At 35.0% G+C, this 19292-nt stretch overlaps 1 protein-coding gene across 1 annotated transcript; it reads left to right on the top strand.

Moving 5' to 3' along the window:
• Window positions 1–8688: 8688 nt before the first annotated feature.
• Window positions 8689–13592, top strand: LOC131062380 (disease resistance protein RPV1). The gene is made up of 5 exons (XM_057996013.2): window positions 8689–9528; window positions 9654–10731; window positions 11752–11814; window positions 11939–12277; window positions 12374–13592. Exons 1-5 carry the CDS (start codon window positions 8972–8974, stop codon window positions 13235–13237), a joined length of 2901 nt encoding a protein of 966 aa, XP_057851996.2. The 5' UTR covers window positions 8689–8971; the 3' UTR covers window positions 13238–13592.
• The last annotated feature ends 5700 nt before the right edge of the window (window positions 13593–19292 follow it).

The raw sequence follows: 19292 nt of genomic DNA, 5'->3' as shown, positions 1-19292 counted from the left end.
TGTTATAAGGGGTCACGCATGTGTTAATGCATGTTGACCCCTTAGGACCACATACGACCCCTTAAGATAGTATGTGATGGACTAAGGGGTATGTCGTTCACACTAGGATTCTATAAGGGGTCACACATGTGTTAATGCATGCGTGAGCCCTTAGGACACATAGGAAATGTCATATGTATAGTAGGATGTTATTAGGGGTCATATGTGACCTACTAAGGGGTCACGTATGTGTCAATGCATGTGTGGCCCCTAGGACCACATACGACCCTTAAGACACTATGTGATGAACTAAAGGGTATGTCGTTCACACTAGGATTTTATAAGGGGTCATATGTGGTTATAGGATTTTATAAGGGGTCATATGTGGGTCTAACCACATATGACCCCTTAGGACACTATATGATCCTCAGGGGAATGTCATATGTACAGTAGGATGTTATAAGGGGTCATATGTGACCTACTAAGGGGTCACACATGTGTTAATGCATGCGTGACCCCTTAGGACAACATACGACCCCTTAAGACACTATGTGATGGACTAAGGGGTATGTCGTTCACACTAGGATTTTATAAGGGGTCATATGCAGTTCTAAGGGGTCATGCATATGTTATAACAAATGCATGACCCCTCAGAACCACATATGACCCCTTATGACACTATGTGATCCTAAGGGGAATGTCATATGTATAGTAGGATGTTATAAGGGGTCCTATGTGACCTACTAAGGGGTCACGCATGTGTTAATGCATGCGTGACCCCTTAGGACCACATACAACCCCTTAAGACACTATGTGATGGGTTTTGGGATATGTCGTTCACACTAGGATTGATTTTATAAAGGGTCATATGCGATTCTAATGGGTCACGCATGTGTTAAGACACTATTTGATGGACTAAGGGGTATGTCATTCACCCTACAATTTTATAAGGGGTCATATGCGATTCTAAGGGGTCCCGCATGTGTTATAACACGTGTGACCCCTTTAGAATTACGTATGACCCCTTAGGACACTAGATGTGATCCTAAAGGGAATGTCATACATGTACACTATTATATTATATGTGATCCTCTATGACCTCCTAAGGGAACGTATAGTGTCATATGTGGTTTTAAGGGGTCATGTTGTGCGTGTAATAGGATGTGAAAATGGGTCACATTGTAGAGGAAATTTATTTTGTCTAATTTGTTTAAATTTGGTATCTAAATTTTCTAATGTTTATTTAAATTAATTTTTTTAACGTTTTTCTTTTTTTGCTAATGTTTTTCTAAGTTCTGATTTACTACAGGGTAGTTTTCTATGTTTTTCATAACAATTTTTTAAAATGTTGAAAAAAATATACATCTATACAATTATGTAATTTTAAAAACAAATTTACACATTTCAATCAAAACATTAAATTATCAAACATTTTTCTAAAATAATGAAAAACAATAAATTATCAAACATTTTTCTAAAATGTTGAAAACCAATAACTATATATAATTATTTAATTAAAAAATTAAATTAACAAATAAATTATTTACAAATTTAATAAAAAAAGACATTATTAAACCAAACAAAGGGTTATTTTGTGAACCTGATATAACAAAGGTCGAAAACTGAAATAGGAAAGATGCTAACTGCTGCAGACAAGGCTCGATGATGTGATGCTGACGACTGGTTCGATCCAACCCCCACTAGACAGAAAAAGTCAAATTTAATAATGACCTTTTAACTGTCATTTTCGATATTTATAAAATTTTTTAAAAAACCCTAACTGCAAAGGGTTTGAGCGAATGGGGGGGTTCTAGCGAACCCATTAAATATTGATATTTTAATGGGTTCGCTCGAACCCAAAACCCGCCCGCTGTTCGATCGAACCCAACTGAACAGTTTGGTTCGCTCGGACTCCCAGGGGTAGTCTGAGCGAACATTTGTGTTTCGCTCAAACATTGTCAAATCCGAAATTCCCACTTTTGCCAAATTCTTTCGTTGGCAAAAGTGGGAACCAGCTTTGTGAATTCACCCAGGAAGATCTTGACACCAGTAAAGATGGAAAATCTGATGAAGCAACTAGAAGTAGCTCTTTCAGACTATGATGCAGAAAAATTGAAAAACATCAAACTTGAAGATGATCTAAAGGCAGCTCAGGATATCATTCAGGCACTTCAAGAGAATTTTACCATTGCAAGAAACAAGAGAAGAGAATTGTGTGAAAAGATGCAAAATGAAAATGATGAAAATGAATCACTTAATGATGAGATAAGCAAGCTAAAACTGGAGAACATAACAATGAAGAATGAGATGCAGGATATGACCATGAGAATTTGTAAAGAAATTGAAGATAGGAAGAAGATTGAAGAAGAATTGACCAAAAGACTAAGTGATGCAGCAAATGAGAACACAAGACTTGGCTATGAAAATGACCTATTAAAGATAGATCTGATGCACACTCAGAATGACTCAAATGAACTGATGAGACAGAAAGAAGTTCTAGAGAGAGAACTAGTTACTGCAAATCAACATAAAGAAAAATTCAAGAAAAGCTCAGAGGAACTTGGTAACTTGCTGAAGAATCAAAAACCTAAAGGTGACACTTCTGGAATTGGCTTTGAAGTTGGAGAAAGCTCCGATACTGCAAACACTCAAGATCACAGCAAACCGGTAAGACAACCTAATGCTTATAAATTCAATGGAAAATGCTTTAACTGTAATAAGTATGGGCATAGAGAAAATCAATGTAGATCTAGAAATTATCAAAACATCAACACACCCACCGGTCAATGTTCAAAATGCAACAAAGTTGGTCACAACTCTGAAAATTGCAGAATGAATGTGAGATGTTATGTTTGTGGAAGATTTGGACACCTATCTAATCAATGTAGAACACAAACCGGCATAGGTTATGGAAAAGCTATTCAGAAAAATAATGTGACTTGTTATGCATGTAACAAGATTGGGTATATTGCAAAATTCTGTAGAAGCAAAGGATCACCGACAGACAATGTTAAGTGACTACTTAACCGACATGCATTAAATATGGTAGATGGAAAATAGACTTTATAAATTTGTGATTTTAGCTCCATTTCACTTCACCGTAATTTCAAACATTCGAAGAGCGCGAAATTTGTAGAGCTAAAGCATTTCGAGCAAAGAGGCAAAGGCATTTCGGCAATCAAAGGCAGAAAAAGGTATTTATCATCATGGCATCCACCTCTGCACTTGAATATATAGCAAACCCTACTATAGTCGAGGTTATAAAATGCCCTAGGCCCATATTTCAATAAGTTCCCGAAGTAGCAAAGAAAGATGACTCTGTAGGTACTTTTTCTCAAATTCCAAAAGGTGTTGTTTATGTTGAAGACCCCAGAATTTACATCCATTGCAACATAGAGGAATTAGGAGATGAGGAGATCAAAACAAGGTATAAATCTGTCATATGTGATGAATCTGGAAATGCAAAACCAGAACATAAAATCATTGAAACCCTAGGATTTACTGAAATCCTCTGCATCCCTGAATTTCCCAAGGATGTGATTAGGATAGTCTTAAGCAGGGTTCATGGTGAATTTTTTTGGTTAGAGGCAATTCATAAAATCACCAAGGAAGCTATCAAAGTAGTGACAGGGTTACCCTCAACCAGTAAAAGGCTAAACAAAACCAAGGTCTCAAATGACCTAGTTACTAAGCTAACTGGTGCTACATCTGATAAAAGGTCCTTAAGAGTCAATGATGTAACTGACACCAATGTAAGGTTTATCAACATGATATTAGGGTATAAGGCAACTCATGCAAATAGACTCAATTCAGTATCAAGTTTATGCATTAAGAGTGCTTATGACATGATCATAGATAATGTAAAGATTGATATATGTGAGTGGTTGAAGGATGAGTTAATTGACAACCTAGGCAAGATTAAGAAGGATAAGAAAGGAACTTTCAGGTTCCCGATATAGGCTACAAAGAACTTGGATTTGATATACCGGTAGGTAAACAACTAACAGAACTATTCAAAAATATGGGAGAAGATAAGGAAAACAATATCCATGAACACTTTCAAGCATTAAAGGCCAAAATGAAGAAGAGAATCAGATTATCACAAAAGATTGTTGACAAATATAAGGATAACATATGCTTTGTAATTAAAAAGGATGAGATCTGGATGGAAGCAGTCATCCCTAGAACAATTTGGGTAATAAAAATGGGTTATGAGATAGATGACCTTATCATTGAAACATGTGCTAAAGCACTTCTGCAAGCTCCTAAAGAACCTAAAGAAGAAGTATTTGGTAGTGCTGAGACTATTGAAAGCCAAATACAATCCCATAAGAGAGTGAAAAAAGTCGAAGCAGTTGTAAGAAGAGGTTCTAGACAAGCAAAGGCTATTAAAGAAGATGTGATGAAACAAACCGGTATCACAAAGGATGAGTTAGCAACTCCATAACCTGAAACTCACCTATCACCGGTAGGTACATCTTCGGAGAATGACATGCCTGCAACTTTCAAGAGAGTTGTAAGGAAAAGAGATCCCTCACCGGCAACCACACCCTCACCTAGGAGGACAAGACAGAAACAACAAGCAGTAAGATCTCCGGTTAGGAAGACTACACCGAAGAAGAAACTGACACCTAAGAAAAAGAAGAGGACAAATCAAGACATGGCCCCTCTTGACATACTATTGAATGAAAATATAGAGGAAGGGAAACTCAAGAATATAGAAAAATTATATGACACTCTGACTGCAAATGAAAAAGAACAAGTAGAAAATAGTGTTGTATTGCATATGGACATGTATAATAAATTTTTGATGAAAGTGGCAGACAAAGTACCAGATGAATTATTTAAGAGATTGGAAGTAAGGAGACAAGTAGTAGTAGAACTTGACAAGAAAATCAAGATAGAAAAGCTACTTGCTGTGTACCCAGTGAACTCACCCAAAGAAATTGATGATTTAATTGCTGAAGCCAACCAGTCAGTATTTTCTACTGCACACCAGCACATTGCATTAATGGTTGGAAAAGTTAATGAGGTGACTGAAGAAACAAAAAATGCATGGGATATATTCCTAGTTGATAAAGAAAAACAGGAAGAGTACATGAGCCACAAACCTATAAAGGTTTATCAGAAGGACAAGGACAAGGGTAAAGGTAAAATTGGTGGACCACCTAGCATCAAAGTTAAAGACAACTTACCCCCACCTCCCTTGATTACTCCACCGGTAACAACAACTACTACAGAAGATCAACCGACAGTTGAAAGTATGGATGTAGAGGATGTCAATCCTAATCCTGAAGTCTTATATATAGTGGATGTTGATACACAGAAGATCAACATTGTGGTAGACAAAGATACAGCTGGTAAGACTGAAATGGCTAGTGAGCCACCGATAGCTGAGCAAACTGATAACACTCAACAGAAACCGACAGATGATGACAAAGAACAACAGGCAGAAACTCAAACTTAGACTGAGACAGAGCAACAAACAGAGAAACAAGAAGAGCAACAGGCTCCGGAACAAGCACAGGTTCACAAGGAAACAGAGCAACCGACAACAGAAGAAGTACAAAAACCATTGCTAAATGAAATGCAAACACAAACAGACCTACCAAAGGTCACAACAGGCTTGGTTACTTCTACCACCAGCGGTATTCAGAATGTTGGTTCCCCATCAGCAGGCTATAAACCAACTAATGTGACTGAAGTACTCTTAGATTCAATTAAGAGGATAATAGATTGTAGCTCACAAGCTTATAAGGCTATAGATGACACCATACCAATTTTGAAGAGGCTAGCTCCTAACTGCAACATAGACAATAAGGATTCATTAAGTCAAATTGAAATTTTGTCAAAATACATCGATGAAAACACAGTGACAATTGAGAAAATAAAGGAAGAGGCATTAAAGGATAAAATGGAAATTGAAAAATAAAGATTCTTTGAAGATCAGATAAAGAAGTGTACAAGAGAATTTGACACACTTCTACCGGAACTATGTAATTTACTAAAAGAGTTCAAGACTTTGTACAAAGACACATGCAAGACAAACCTACTAGCAACTGATATAGATAAGCAAATAAGCAAGGTACATGATAAAATAAATAAACTTGTATATAATTTTGTTAACTCACCGGATACACTATCAGTTTTTGAATAGAAGATAACAAATTTTGAGGATGAATTACTAAAGTTGGGAAGAGAAAAGGAGAAAATAGAAAATAAGGCAAAAAGTTTAAGGTTAAGACTAAGTCCAAGATTGGACTATCTAGCATTCATGCGGACATAGATATCTGAGGCACTTGTACAGGGACAAAGGACACCGACAGAGCACATGCAACATCTCACCGGTACAATTCAAAGGACAGAGACAACTATCAGAGACAATAAAAAGTCTATGGAGAGTATAAACTTAATTTTGGCAGATCTATTTCAAATTGTAACAACCCAGTTACAAGGTTGAAACTACAAACTCTACTAACATCTTGACAACCTTTGTCATTAATGCCAAAGGGGGAGTAGTGGTATGAGAAAATCCATTATCACAAGGATCATATGCTCAGGGGGAGCACACACATTTTTGGATTACAGTTTTGGATACACTTTTGAATTTTCTCATGAGTGTTGCCATCAATGCCAAAAGGGGAGATGTTGGCATATGCACACTCCAATGAGACATTGAAGGTGATTGAAGGTTTTGTCATTGATGGCAACCTTACAATCCTACGGCACCGACAAGGCATTACACCGACATCAACATATCATACTCTACACCGGCACTTAGACTACCGGCACCGGCAGAGAAAGGAAGTATATCGACACAAAGGCCGACAAGATTTTTGATATATTATATTTTGTTTATTATTGTAAAAAACTTTGAAAGTCGACTTGATATCATTGTAAAATGACTTATATATATAAGAAGTCATTGTAAGACATTTTGTAAGGATATGGAATGAATAAGGAAAAATAATTAGGCAGACCTATTATGCGAAATATAGGTTAAGGGGTATATGTAAAGAACAGAGCAGAAACCGGTACTGAATCTGGCATTGAAGATGCTATTGTAAAGTAGTACAAGTTATTGGATTTGTATAATCCAAATTGTAAGTCAGTGAGACTTCCCATTTGAGCAGTGAGCTCTAGGCACTTGGCCTTCTTGCATGTGCAGGCCCCCTATTGTAAGTAATATTCTCTTATTGGCCAGTAAGTGAATATTGTGGGTCACAAATCCCACTGAGATTTTTCCCACACCGGGTTTCCTCGTTAAATCAATGTGTTATGGTGTGTTTCTTATGTGGTTACTTTCATTTCTGTTTATTGCATTATTTCTTGCATACCGGTATGCTGTTATAATATGTTCTGCATGTTTTAAGTTAAGAAATTCCAATTACTGGTCAGATACTGATTCACCCCCCCTTCTCAGTATCTGTGGGAATCCTAACAGAGAATATGTAAACATTTCATGCAATATATTTTGGACCCACACATTTTTCCTTCAAGTAGGTCAATTATTTTTCACATATGCATTTCAAAGTCTCCTTGCAAATTTAGATCTAAACTCTTTTTATTTTTATTATTCGTGCATTTATATTGCCCTACATCAAACAACAATAGTCTTGTAATTAATAGTTTAGTTATGGTTTTTAAATTTAACTTGGAAAGAATGAAAATTATCTAATAAACATACACATCTATTTTCAATTTTGTTATAACTTTTAAATTTTATAAACAATTGTTATTATTACATCAAAAACATGAATATATTGATTTTCTAAACTTACAACATAAATAAATATGAAACCATCTAATAAATCTATAGGTAATAACTTAGGACAAATAAATAGATATAGCGGGCCAAAGAATCATAAATTATATTTAATAATATATTATGATGCATGAGGCTTGACCTTATTTAAATGTAAATCAAGTAAACAAAAAAAAATCAATGACCTTATTTAAATGTAAATCAAGTAAACGAAAAAAAATCAATAAACTATTAAAAATTGCATAGACATAAATGATCATGTGAATTTTTTTATTATATATTGAAACCAAATATAAACTACATAGAAAAAGCAACGAGCAGGTTGTCAAAAAAGAAATAACAAAATACTTAAAACAACAAATCAGATTAGCCATGAAATATACATATGGACTTACAAAAGAACATCTAATGACAGGGACAATATTAAGAATGGAGAAATTTAATATATTTTATATAAAAATTCAAAACAAACAAATAAAATTAAAATATGGAAACAGACTACCTAGCAATATATTTTCCCTAGTGTGAATCTGATGTCGAAATTTGTGAGGTGCAGAAGATAAAAGAGAGGGTCGGTTATAAAAACGACAAAACTGAAATAAGTGGAATAACTTGCAGTAGAAGACACAAGTTCGGACAGTGGGACCATCACAATAAAAAAAAAAGGATTTTATTCTGAGAAATATGCAAATATCCTGCTGCTTGGCACAAATGTCAATAATACTTTTAAAGATGGGCGCCAAAAGTATTCCTATACCTGGTCTACTGTGTCGTTGATAGTAGAAGAGGCAAGGTGATGAAATGACCTGGATCATAATTTGATTTGCACAAGAAATAATGAGTGGCTTCGATTTGTATTGGACAAAGCCTGGACAGAGCAGTACAATAATTGAATCCAGCTGTCACATGATTCTTCGCATATCTTCTTCACAAATCTCATGCCACCCACTCATATATGTTTAGGGTTTAGGGTTTAGGGTTCACCTCTCACGTGATTCTGCATTCCCTCCACGCAGCTTCATACACCTTTCATCATTTCTCTGCAAATCCCTAATACGCTTTTGCGCATTTCTTACAAATACGAAATGCTTCACTTCACACAACACCAAGCTTACCCTCGTAACCTGCCTGCTCCATTTTAACAATTTCTTGGCCCTTCCCCTTCCTAACATTAAGCCTGCTTCCATCGCTTTACTTTATAATCCTCTTTCACTGCGACACGATTCCATGGCGTCTAGTTCTACCACTGGGAGCAAAGGAAACGCTGAGAGTATTGATGCATTTCATGGAATCGCACCACGTACACCTACCTGTGCCTCAGAACCCATGAAAAAGCCAGCTTACGATGTCTTCATCAATCATCGTGGACCAGACGTCAAATCCACTGTAGCTAGCGTTCTCTATGGCATTCTTACTGGCATGCAACTTTCAGTTTTTTTGGACTCAAAAGAGTTGGGAAGTGGTGATTTTTTGCCCCGAGCAATAGAAGCAGCAATGAGTAGCGCTTTACTTCATATAGCTATTTTTTCGGAGAGGTATGCAGAATCACCTTGGTGTTTGGCAGAGCTATCATTCATGCTAAAATCTGGCGCCCCAATTATTCCTATTTTCTACTATGTAGATCCTAGTGAGCTCAGACGGGTGGACCAAGGGAACGAGGGAAGGTATGCGCAGTCCTTCAAGAAGCACGAGGAGAAGGGTAGATATCTGGAACGACTTGAGGAGTGGAAGAAGGCACTCCACATCGTCTCATTTTACTCTGGTCTAATTATAAACAGTAAAGAGTAAGTGTCACACATTCGGCCTCCCCGTTTTAACAAATATGTACTCTTTGTCATTTTTGTGCGATTTAACTTGTGGCACAATAAACTGTCAATATTTTGATTTTTCAATGTTTTTATTTATTCAGCGATGAGGATAGAGTGCTGAAGAATATGAAGAATATTGTAGTGAAAAGCATAAAAAATGTACCATTAAAGGTTGCAGAGCATCCAACAGGTCTGGAAGAAATAGTGAACGATTTTGAGGAGAATACAACCCAATCTGTTGAAGGTGATCAGGGTGTACGAATTATTGGAATTTGGGGTATGGGTGGTTCTGGAAAGACAACCCTTGCAAAAGAGTTGTATAATAGAAAATTTCTTTTGTTTGAGCGGTCCAGTTTTGTGTTTAGTGTTCGAGATGTCTCCATTAAAGATTTATATCAGAAGCAGAAAAAAATACTCCAAGACTTTGGTGTCCAAAACGCATCATTTGACAATATTGAGGAAGGTAAGGAAGCTCTTTCAAGGCAATTGAGATTTAGAGTATTGATTGTTCTTGATGATGTGGATAGTGTGAATCAATTGAATGCTCTGTTGATAAAAGATAGACTTGAAAGGGGCAGCCTTATCATTATTACCACAAGGAATTATGATGTTCTTAAAACTTGGGGCATCACTTCTATATATAAAATGAAAGCTCTTGATTCATTATATGCTAAACAACTTTTTTGTTGGCATGCTTTTACCCAAGCTTCTCCTCCAGATGGGTTTGAGGAGCTTGTTAAAATGTTTTTGGAGGCTTGTCATGGATTACCTCTATCTCTCATGGTAATCGGAGCACTACTTTATGGAGAGTCTTGTAAAAAACGTTGGGAGTCTTTGCTACACAAGATTAAAAGGATATTGCCTGATGATATCCAACAAATACTCAAAATAAGTTATGATGCCCTTGATGAAGAAGAAAAAGAGATGTTTCTGGATGCTGCATGTTTCTTCATAGGAGAAAATTACACTTTACCAATTGAATTATGGGATGGATTGGAGTGGAGTGGTCAGTACACTTGGGGAAGGCTTTTGAATAAATGTTTGGTTGAGTGTGATGAATACAATTATATAAGAATGCATGACCACATAAGAGATTTGGGAAGGAACATAGCTGGAAAGCAGTCACCATATCGCTTTTGGCTTCATCAACCAATTATTAATGTTCAGAATGAAAAAGAGGTAAGATTTCATAATAACTTTCTAGCTGTGAAATTAATTATTTCTTATTTTTATAAACAATGCAAAACAAGTGTTTTTTGTTGCATACAAATTTTTGTCCATGAAGTTTTATTAATTTTACAGTTAAATAGCTATATAAGAAGTGAAGGCCTTAATGATTAAAAAACTACGACATTATTTTTCTGCCGTGTTCTCTCCACTACCCAATTAACCCATGGCAAATATTGGCGTTCATTAAAAATATATCGTTCTGATCTCCATGCAGCTGTATCTGGTGTATCCAATAGTCATTGTAAAAACTTTTCTTCCGGACTTTTTTTTTTCCTCCCAAACATGAGGCAGGGGCAAATTGACCCTCCCCAGCCTCCAGGATGAACTGCCTATATAAAGGAAATAATATAACACAGTGAAAAAGAAACGTTCTCACAGTAAATAATGGATACATCATATACAGCTGCAAGGAGATTAAAAAAGTATGTTTTTAATAAATGTCAATATATTTCACAGGTTAAATTTGGGACATCATTCTTGTTAGAACAGCAATACACTTTTTAGTTCTGCAATTCTAATTAGGAGACTTTTCTTTGGACAACTTACATATTTAAAACTATATGTATAAAGTGTACCAAATTCAAAGGTTAATTGGATACAACATATGCTGCAGCAGTATTGCTTCAATTTAAAATATTTTCCCCTTTATTTCTTTAGACCGTCAAGTTAGGACTAGATTTCAGAATCTCCGATGACACTCTTAAATGAAATGCAATACTGGTGTGAATTATTTGAAATTTGAATTTCTGTGACTCGTCGTTTGATCTACTGGTTTCCTCTTCCAGAACCAATAAAAAGATAGTCTGTATAGCTAGACGGAGACCTATTTTGCAACCAAATAGCAGAAAAAAATTACCGATTTATATAGATAGTACGTGTTTGGACAACCAAAAAAATTATTGATCTGAGTACTGGCTGTATTGGCTCTTCTATATTTAAGTTTTTTATTTTATATTTTTTCCTATGCAGAACAGAGTCGGCATTCATGGCATAGTAGCGACCCCATATCGAGTAGGCTGGAGTAATATTCATGTATGTCTGACCAAATCTTTTGTTTATCTACTCTTCTAATAATTTTAATTGTTTGTAGAAGTTTATAATATTATATTTTAGTTTTTATTTGATTTTCTGGATATTTTATGTTATCTCTGTTTAGGGTACAAATAAGACCACACCAGAGGCAGAAATGGTCAGAATAACTGGTGAGGTTGATTTTCGAGTTTGGTGCTGGAATGGAAAACTTAACGTAAAAACAAATAGCGGAACCTGGTTGCTCTCACCCTCTTCAGTTGGACTCAAGTATTTAGTGATTAATGGAAATTCTTTCAATGAAGTAATGGGTGAAGTATCAGGAGAACTGGTTTGGCTCCGGTGGTTTGAAATTGGGCAGCGAAAACTTCCGTCAGGGCTTTCAAAGTTGAGGGTTTTAGAAATCTATGGGAGGAGGTACGGCGATGAAAATCAGTTAGAAGAGCTGTGGGGGGAGACTGATGAGGCAAGTAGCGTCCGTTTAACCTGTTTTAAATATATCCTTCAATCATTTTATGATTGCTTTATTCATTACATTGCTCTACTTGAAAATGTGTTGCAGGCCCCTGTGCAGTTAAGGGAGTTGATTATGTCTGATTGCGACAAATTTCAAGGTTTTCCAAAATCAATAGGACATCTCAATCATTTGAAAAAGGTAGTAATCTTCGGAGGCCACAATGTTCGTCTGCCAGACGAATTTTGTCTTCTCCGATCGCTAGAACACCTGGTGTTAGATGACTGTAATATACAATCACTACCCAGCGATTTTGGCAATCTGAGCAATCTGCGGTATCTAAGCTTGTGCTGGAATGAGTTGAGGAGGCTGCCTGCTTCTTTTAAAAACCTGAAGCTCCTGCAATATCTGAATTTAAACTGTAGTAGTGAACTCACATTCACGCCAGAGGACTTCAAAAACGTAACAAAGCTCGAGTTTCTCTACCTTACTTGGTGCAGCAAACTGGGAGAGTTGCCTCGTCACATCACAAATAATGTATCATTGAGAGAGCTCGATGTCCACACGTTCAGCAGGTTAAGGAAGCTACCAGATGACATCGGCCGACTCAGCAGGTTGGGACGGCTGACTATAGATGAGGTGTTGTCGACAAGCTTGCCGACCTCTCTTGGAGGTTTGTCTTCTTTGACGGAGCTTTATATTGTAAGTTGTCCTAACCTCAAAAGTCTACCCGACTCTCTTGGATGTTTGTCTTCCTTGACAAAGCTTTGGATTCAATGTTGTCCTGAGCTGGAGCGTATACCAGACTCTCTTGGAGATCTGTCTTCCTTGACGGAACTTTTAATTTTGGATTGCCCTAAAGTGGAGCGTCTACCCGACTCTCTCGGAGAATTATCTTCCTTGAAAATTAGAATTGAGCGATGCCCAAAGCTGGAGAGTCAAAGGAGTGAATTCAATCAGGCAACTGAATAATCTTCAAGGGCTGAATATGAACAGATATTCAATTATATTTGGCTGCTCTAATGTAAAGCTATATTTTCTAATGGTTTTCTTTCATCAGAAGTGATCATGCATGGTTTATTCTATAATATTAATTTGCAACATGCGACACCTGTTAAAGTCTTGAAGGAGAAGCTCAACAACAACCTTGAAGTTCAATCACAATTATCTAGAGTGCAATCCCAGTTGGCAGTTATAGCTAAAGACCATAATGGATCTCTTCTTGCAATGTTTAAGATCACTACTTATGATCATATACTTTGTACTCTTGGAGAAAAATTTGTTTTCTTGTAGTGTATCTGATTGTTACTCAAATCTTTAGCTTTCAGTTGTTTTTATGTATTGCTTCCTTGTATTCATACTGGGTTGTCTCTTTCAGGCCTTTTAGCTTGATAGGCTTCTTCCAGTTTGTTGATATATTTTGTACATTCTTTTTCTTCTAATTAAATTGTGCATTTATTAAAAAAAAAAAAAAAAAAAATTGAAATAGTCTTCAAACTTGTACACTATTTTCTAGACATTTGATATTTGCTTATGATCAATTTCCTTTGGAATGCAATCCACAAATTTCTTCATTTCTATGTGAAGAGTATGTACACATAATGAGCTTTTTGCTTGTTTATTTCTTTTTTTATTACTTCATACCATAACAAGATTTATTGGATTTATGTAATAAAGCTATACTTTGTTTTATATTAAATGTATATATGTTGAGTAAAAGAAATAAATATGAGAAAATAATATATTGGTAATTTGGAAAATATCTACAGAAAGTTGTATTAAAATTTGAATATTTATGAAATCATATAATCAGGTATGGACTGTTTTTTGTTATAAAATATCCACTTAGGATAATGGTACTTTTATCTAAAGTCTTTTTAGTGACTTTACATATATTTGTAGAAGTTAAAATCTTTTTTTGAATTAATAGTAATCATTTATTTGTTGAATGATGATTCTATCTAAAATCTTTTTCTTGACTTTACATATTTGTAGAAGTTAAGGTTTATTTTATTTTACCAATATTAACTGCTTATTTAGTAAGTACCCATGCCACTTTAATGAGACATCTCAATTGATGGAATAACCACTTAAAATTGCAAGGATACTAGAAAAGTTTAATTAATGGGAATACCAATTACAATTTTCACTATTAATATTTAGGAGATGCTACTCACTCGAATACTTGCCCTTTTAACTTCAACCATAATCGAAAAATCATTATTATTTAAGCTATATAAATAATATAGGTTTTCTATATTAATTATTGAGGAGATAAATAAATAATGTGAAATTAATTGTTTTTCTCTTCTATTAAAAAAAAATAAAGAAAATTTATTAACATCACCAAGCCCAACATATTTTTAATATTCTAAATTTTAGATGAAAGTAACATGTAAACATATTTTTAATTTCTTTTTGGTTTTTGTTGGAGATGGTCCTCTAATGTGGTCCTTCAGGCAAAAGCTTGTGGGAAGCCTTTCAAAATCTGTTGTCTATTTTTTGCTCCCTTGGCTGCTTTAGTCTCAGTGCAAGGAATTATTCCAGGATGATGGTTCTTTCCTAAACCTTTTTGTTTTGACATTGAGTTGGACAATATTTAACGATGAATGGGCCAAGAACACTTAAATAGTGAGGCAATCTCTTTGATTGAAGGGTTGAAGAGAATGGTTGAAAGTGACAAGTTGGGTGTGGAAGTGTTATGTGGCATTTCTCATTTGTTTATACCAATATTATGCTTATCAAAATTTGTGTTGAAGCTCTTTCTTATTCTCATCCTACTAGTCAAGTTGAGAATTCCATTCCTATGCCTACATCCTTGCCTAGTGTGCCTACATATACATGTCTTCTCTCGTGACTAACTCTACCCAAAATATTAATCATACACATGTTAGTCATGCGGGAATCCTATTAATTTATACTCTTACATACTTCATTTCATGAGTCTTCCATAAATGTTTCCCAACCATCTCATATACCAACACATTATAATGTTCCCTCTCCTTATTCTCAACCTCCAACAACAGACAATAACATTACTTCTCCTTCACAATCCAATATGTCTAACATCAATCCATCCACCGAAGCCACTATCAATAACCTAGCTCAAAGTGTTTCATCTTTACAACAACAATTGGCTTCATTAACCCAATCTTACTTCAAAGTTCCTACTTATGATGTAGCAAGCCCACTATTCGATGAGATTGTCTATGTGGTTGCTCCTAAGAATGTGGAGATTCCTCAATTAGAGTTATACAATGGAAAACATGACCCCTTGACTCATGTGAAGACATTTCAAAACTTATGTAGTGATTTCTCTCATGATAAAAGACTAATGACAAAATTATTTACTCAAACCTTTAGAGACAAAGCTTTGCAGTGGTATTGTTCTTTGCAATGGTATCTCAAATACACCGCTCATTCTCCTCCATTTAACAAAGGACTCACATCATGTCCCCAAAATAACAAGTATCATATTTTAGATAAAATGCTCAAAAAATGAACTATCAAGATAAAGATGTTGGGCCTAAATGAGAAAGTTACTTTGGAGCCCATCCATGTCAAAGCATATCCAGGGTCTCATGGTCTCGGTTACATATCCTAAGGCACTTCATCCAAAAATTTTGGTGCAACTAATGCAAAATCCAAGTATGCTTTCAAACCCACCATCACATCGCCCCATCATTCCTCCAAACCATTTATCGTTGTACCCCCTCCTCTATCATATAAAGCTAAAAAAACCATCCATCTCCCTCCATCGTCCTTTAAATCTATTTTGGGTCCCTATACCCAAAAATCCCCCACATGCTAAATTTATTTTGGCCCCTTATATCCCACAATCCCATCTTCCATCTTTGTTCTAATCATCCCTTCATATGCAAATCCCATATCTCCATCACTAACACAAGGGCATCAAGAGCCTCATAAACATGCATTATGTCACTTTTTGGTTTTGGGTTGTTTTAGTGGTTTTTAGTCAAATAAGGTCATTTAAGACTGTGTGTGTGAAAAGTGGACCTGTATCTGTATCTGGAATACACAACACTTCAATTAAGTCATTAGATGCATGGTTAGTAAATCAATAATCAATGAATAATAAACCATTACAAAGCGACCTATTGCCTTCTAGTAGATGTGAGTTTAGATTGCTCTCAGATTGCTAAGCTATCCAGTGACTAGACCACACCTAAACAAAGGATTTTTAGATCTATATGAGCATAAGATTGAGCTAAATGAATGCAAGATTTAAGCTAGATGAATGCATGATTTGCAAGATTTAATCTAACATGATTTAAGCAATAAATGAATATTTAAGCTAAATGATTTAAGAAATATGAAATAACTAATATGCAATATCTCAATGCAAATTCTCAATGAACCTAGAGCAAAAACAACATAATAACAATATATTCTCCAAGATCTTTGATTAGGAGATGAGAGCCTGAATTTATAGAAAATTCAGAAAGAAACCAACGACTGAGATCAAACAATGATGGAAGGTCAAGGTTTTCCAAGAGGAAGCACACTCCAAGTGAATTGATGTGATTGGCTACTTTTCTTAGTTTTAAAGGAAATTGAACTAAAATTAAGATAAAATCAGAAAAGACTGATTTATTCTCTATTTCATTCAATTTTGAGATTTAATTGTTTTAATTGCTTTCTTTGAGATTTTTTCAATTTTTTATTTGATTTCCAAGATTATCTCCATTTGATTTCTTTTCTCAATTTTTAATTCTTTTTTTCAATTAATTCCTTTTTTGATTTGTTTCCTTTTTTGAAGATTTATGACAATTTTTATTTATTTTTCAAATTAATTCCTCTTTTTGGTGATTTAATGGCAAATTGATTTATTTAATTTAATATACTAGGATATTTAATAAAATAAATAAGATAATTGTTTAAAATGATTTACTTGAAATGATTTAATTAATTAAATAAATACTTAATTAATATTGAGTGATTAATTTTGCCATGTGACATTGATGATTTTAGAAATTAATTGTGTGCTCAAGATTTATTTAATTGCCTTTGGTTAGGACCTTGGTGACGTTGTCAAGATTAGGGGCCCATGTTTTAGATGACCATTTTTAGGGTATTACAAAGACCATTTTGGAAATTTTTAAGTTCACTGGCCAGAAATTGTAAAAGTTGCAAAATTTGTCATGTTGCACAAAACATTGTCAAGCAACTTTGTAAAAGTTGTCACATTTGTTGTATTTGTTACCAACTTGGTTAGTTGGTTGGTTGGGTAGTTGAATATGGCTAGAAATGTATAAATTTTTCATGCAAATTTGAATTTGAGGGTTGGAGAATGATTGAATGGAAAAAGACTTCGTTTGCACATTTTTACCTTGTATTTATGTGTGTAAATGTCTGATTTTTCAATTAATATGGCCTTGTACGGACTAGTATGGGTTTGAAACTTATATGGATAAAAATATAATTTAATTTAAGATTTTTTTAATTCTTACTAGTCCTCAAGGAAAGGTCGTTTGATTGGTCTAATAAGCCAATCTTCCTAACAACCCTATTCAGAAACTAGGGTTTCTAGTTTTTGAAAAAATCCATAACTTTCGTTTCCATCGTTGGATCTTGATGAAAACTTGAGTAATTTTTTTTATATAGGTTATCTTCATTCTCACCAAATATATTGGCTTAGTTATTTGTTTTGTGAAATTTATTAATGGTTGTTCTTTGCATTTCACTGTGGGACAGTCTTAAAAACCTATTTTCGTGAGGGTTTGTTGAATCAATATTTTATTTTGGATGTTATCAAGTTAAAAATTGTTTTAATACACTCCTAAGGTAGTGTATAATATATGTGATTCCTTCCCTTGGATGGGTTGAAACAAGATCAAATAAAAAATGCTCTTCATGAGTCTAAAGAGAAGTTTGTCATTTGAGCAATTTGAAAGTCTTACAAGAATGTACTGCAATGGTATGATTAAATGAAGGGTGTTTGTTATAATTTCATCAAAATTAATTATAAAAGGGTTGAAAATTACATTATCTCATGCTTGTGTTTGGTGAATGCTCATCGAGTTCCTCGAGCAAGTTCATCAAGAAGAACTAGTCATGGTCCTAGATTGAAGTTGCGCTTGTAATGAGTCAAGATTGGTTGTGAAAGATTTTTTTGTTTCTCTACATCAATCACCCATCATAAACATCATGGTCCTTTAATTCCAAATCAAGATCAACAAAGGCACACTCCCATGCATCCTACCCATCATCCTACCACCATCACTCCATCCATATTCCCTCCACATCCTCCATGTTCTCACACTCCTTCCAATGCTACTAACATCAATTTGGATGTCAAGTCAAAGATGCACAAAGCTACAAATCAACAAAAATCTAAAGATCACCATGTCCACTTCAAAATGCATGCTCAAACAAAGCAAGATTTGATAAAACAATTCAGTAAATCTCAAAGGCCACAAAGGCCCACAAAAGAAAAAACAAAAACAATATGGATCCCAAAGGAAAAAGAAGCAATGTGTCCAAAAGAAAAATCTCCAATGTAATCCAAAGTTTCTATTCTACAAACTAAGAATCCCTCCTCTACATCTCCTAAATCTATTTTAGGTCCCTATGTCCCAAAACTACATATCATTATTCCTCCATCCTATCCACATGTTGCATCCATCTCCCCTCCACTCATCCCACATCCCCCAAAACATGTGCCAATGTTGGTCCTGACAACATCCCTCCACCATACTCACTTTCCCTCATTCCATCCAAACACTTGCCACTACCATATACCTTACACCACATACATTCCCAATTTAAACCATCTAGTTCAAGTCTTTGCATAATCCATTCAGTCCTAATAAAGTTGTACCAACATCTAGTGATCACTCCAAATGAGCTCCTATTACTTTGATATGGAACTTGATGCTTGATTCCTCCATCCATCTCCCTTATCACCTATCCTCCAAACCCATTTATCCTCATCCATCTGAGCCATCCAAAACAATTCGCCCAAAACATTAGAAAAAGTAAAAATAAAATTAAAAAATTGAAAAAA

This window comes from Cryptomeria japonica, chromosome 7 (genome assembly GCF_030272615.1).
Source record: "Cryptomeria japonica chromosome 7, Sugi_1.0, whole genome shotgun sequence".
Lineage (NCBI taxonomy): Eukaryota > Viridiplantae > Streptophyta > Pinopsida > Cupressales > Cupressaceae > Cryptomeria > Cryptomeria japonica.
The sequence above is the reverse complement of the archived record's forward strand: the minus strand, read 5'-3'. Positions and strand labels throughout refer to the sequence as shown.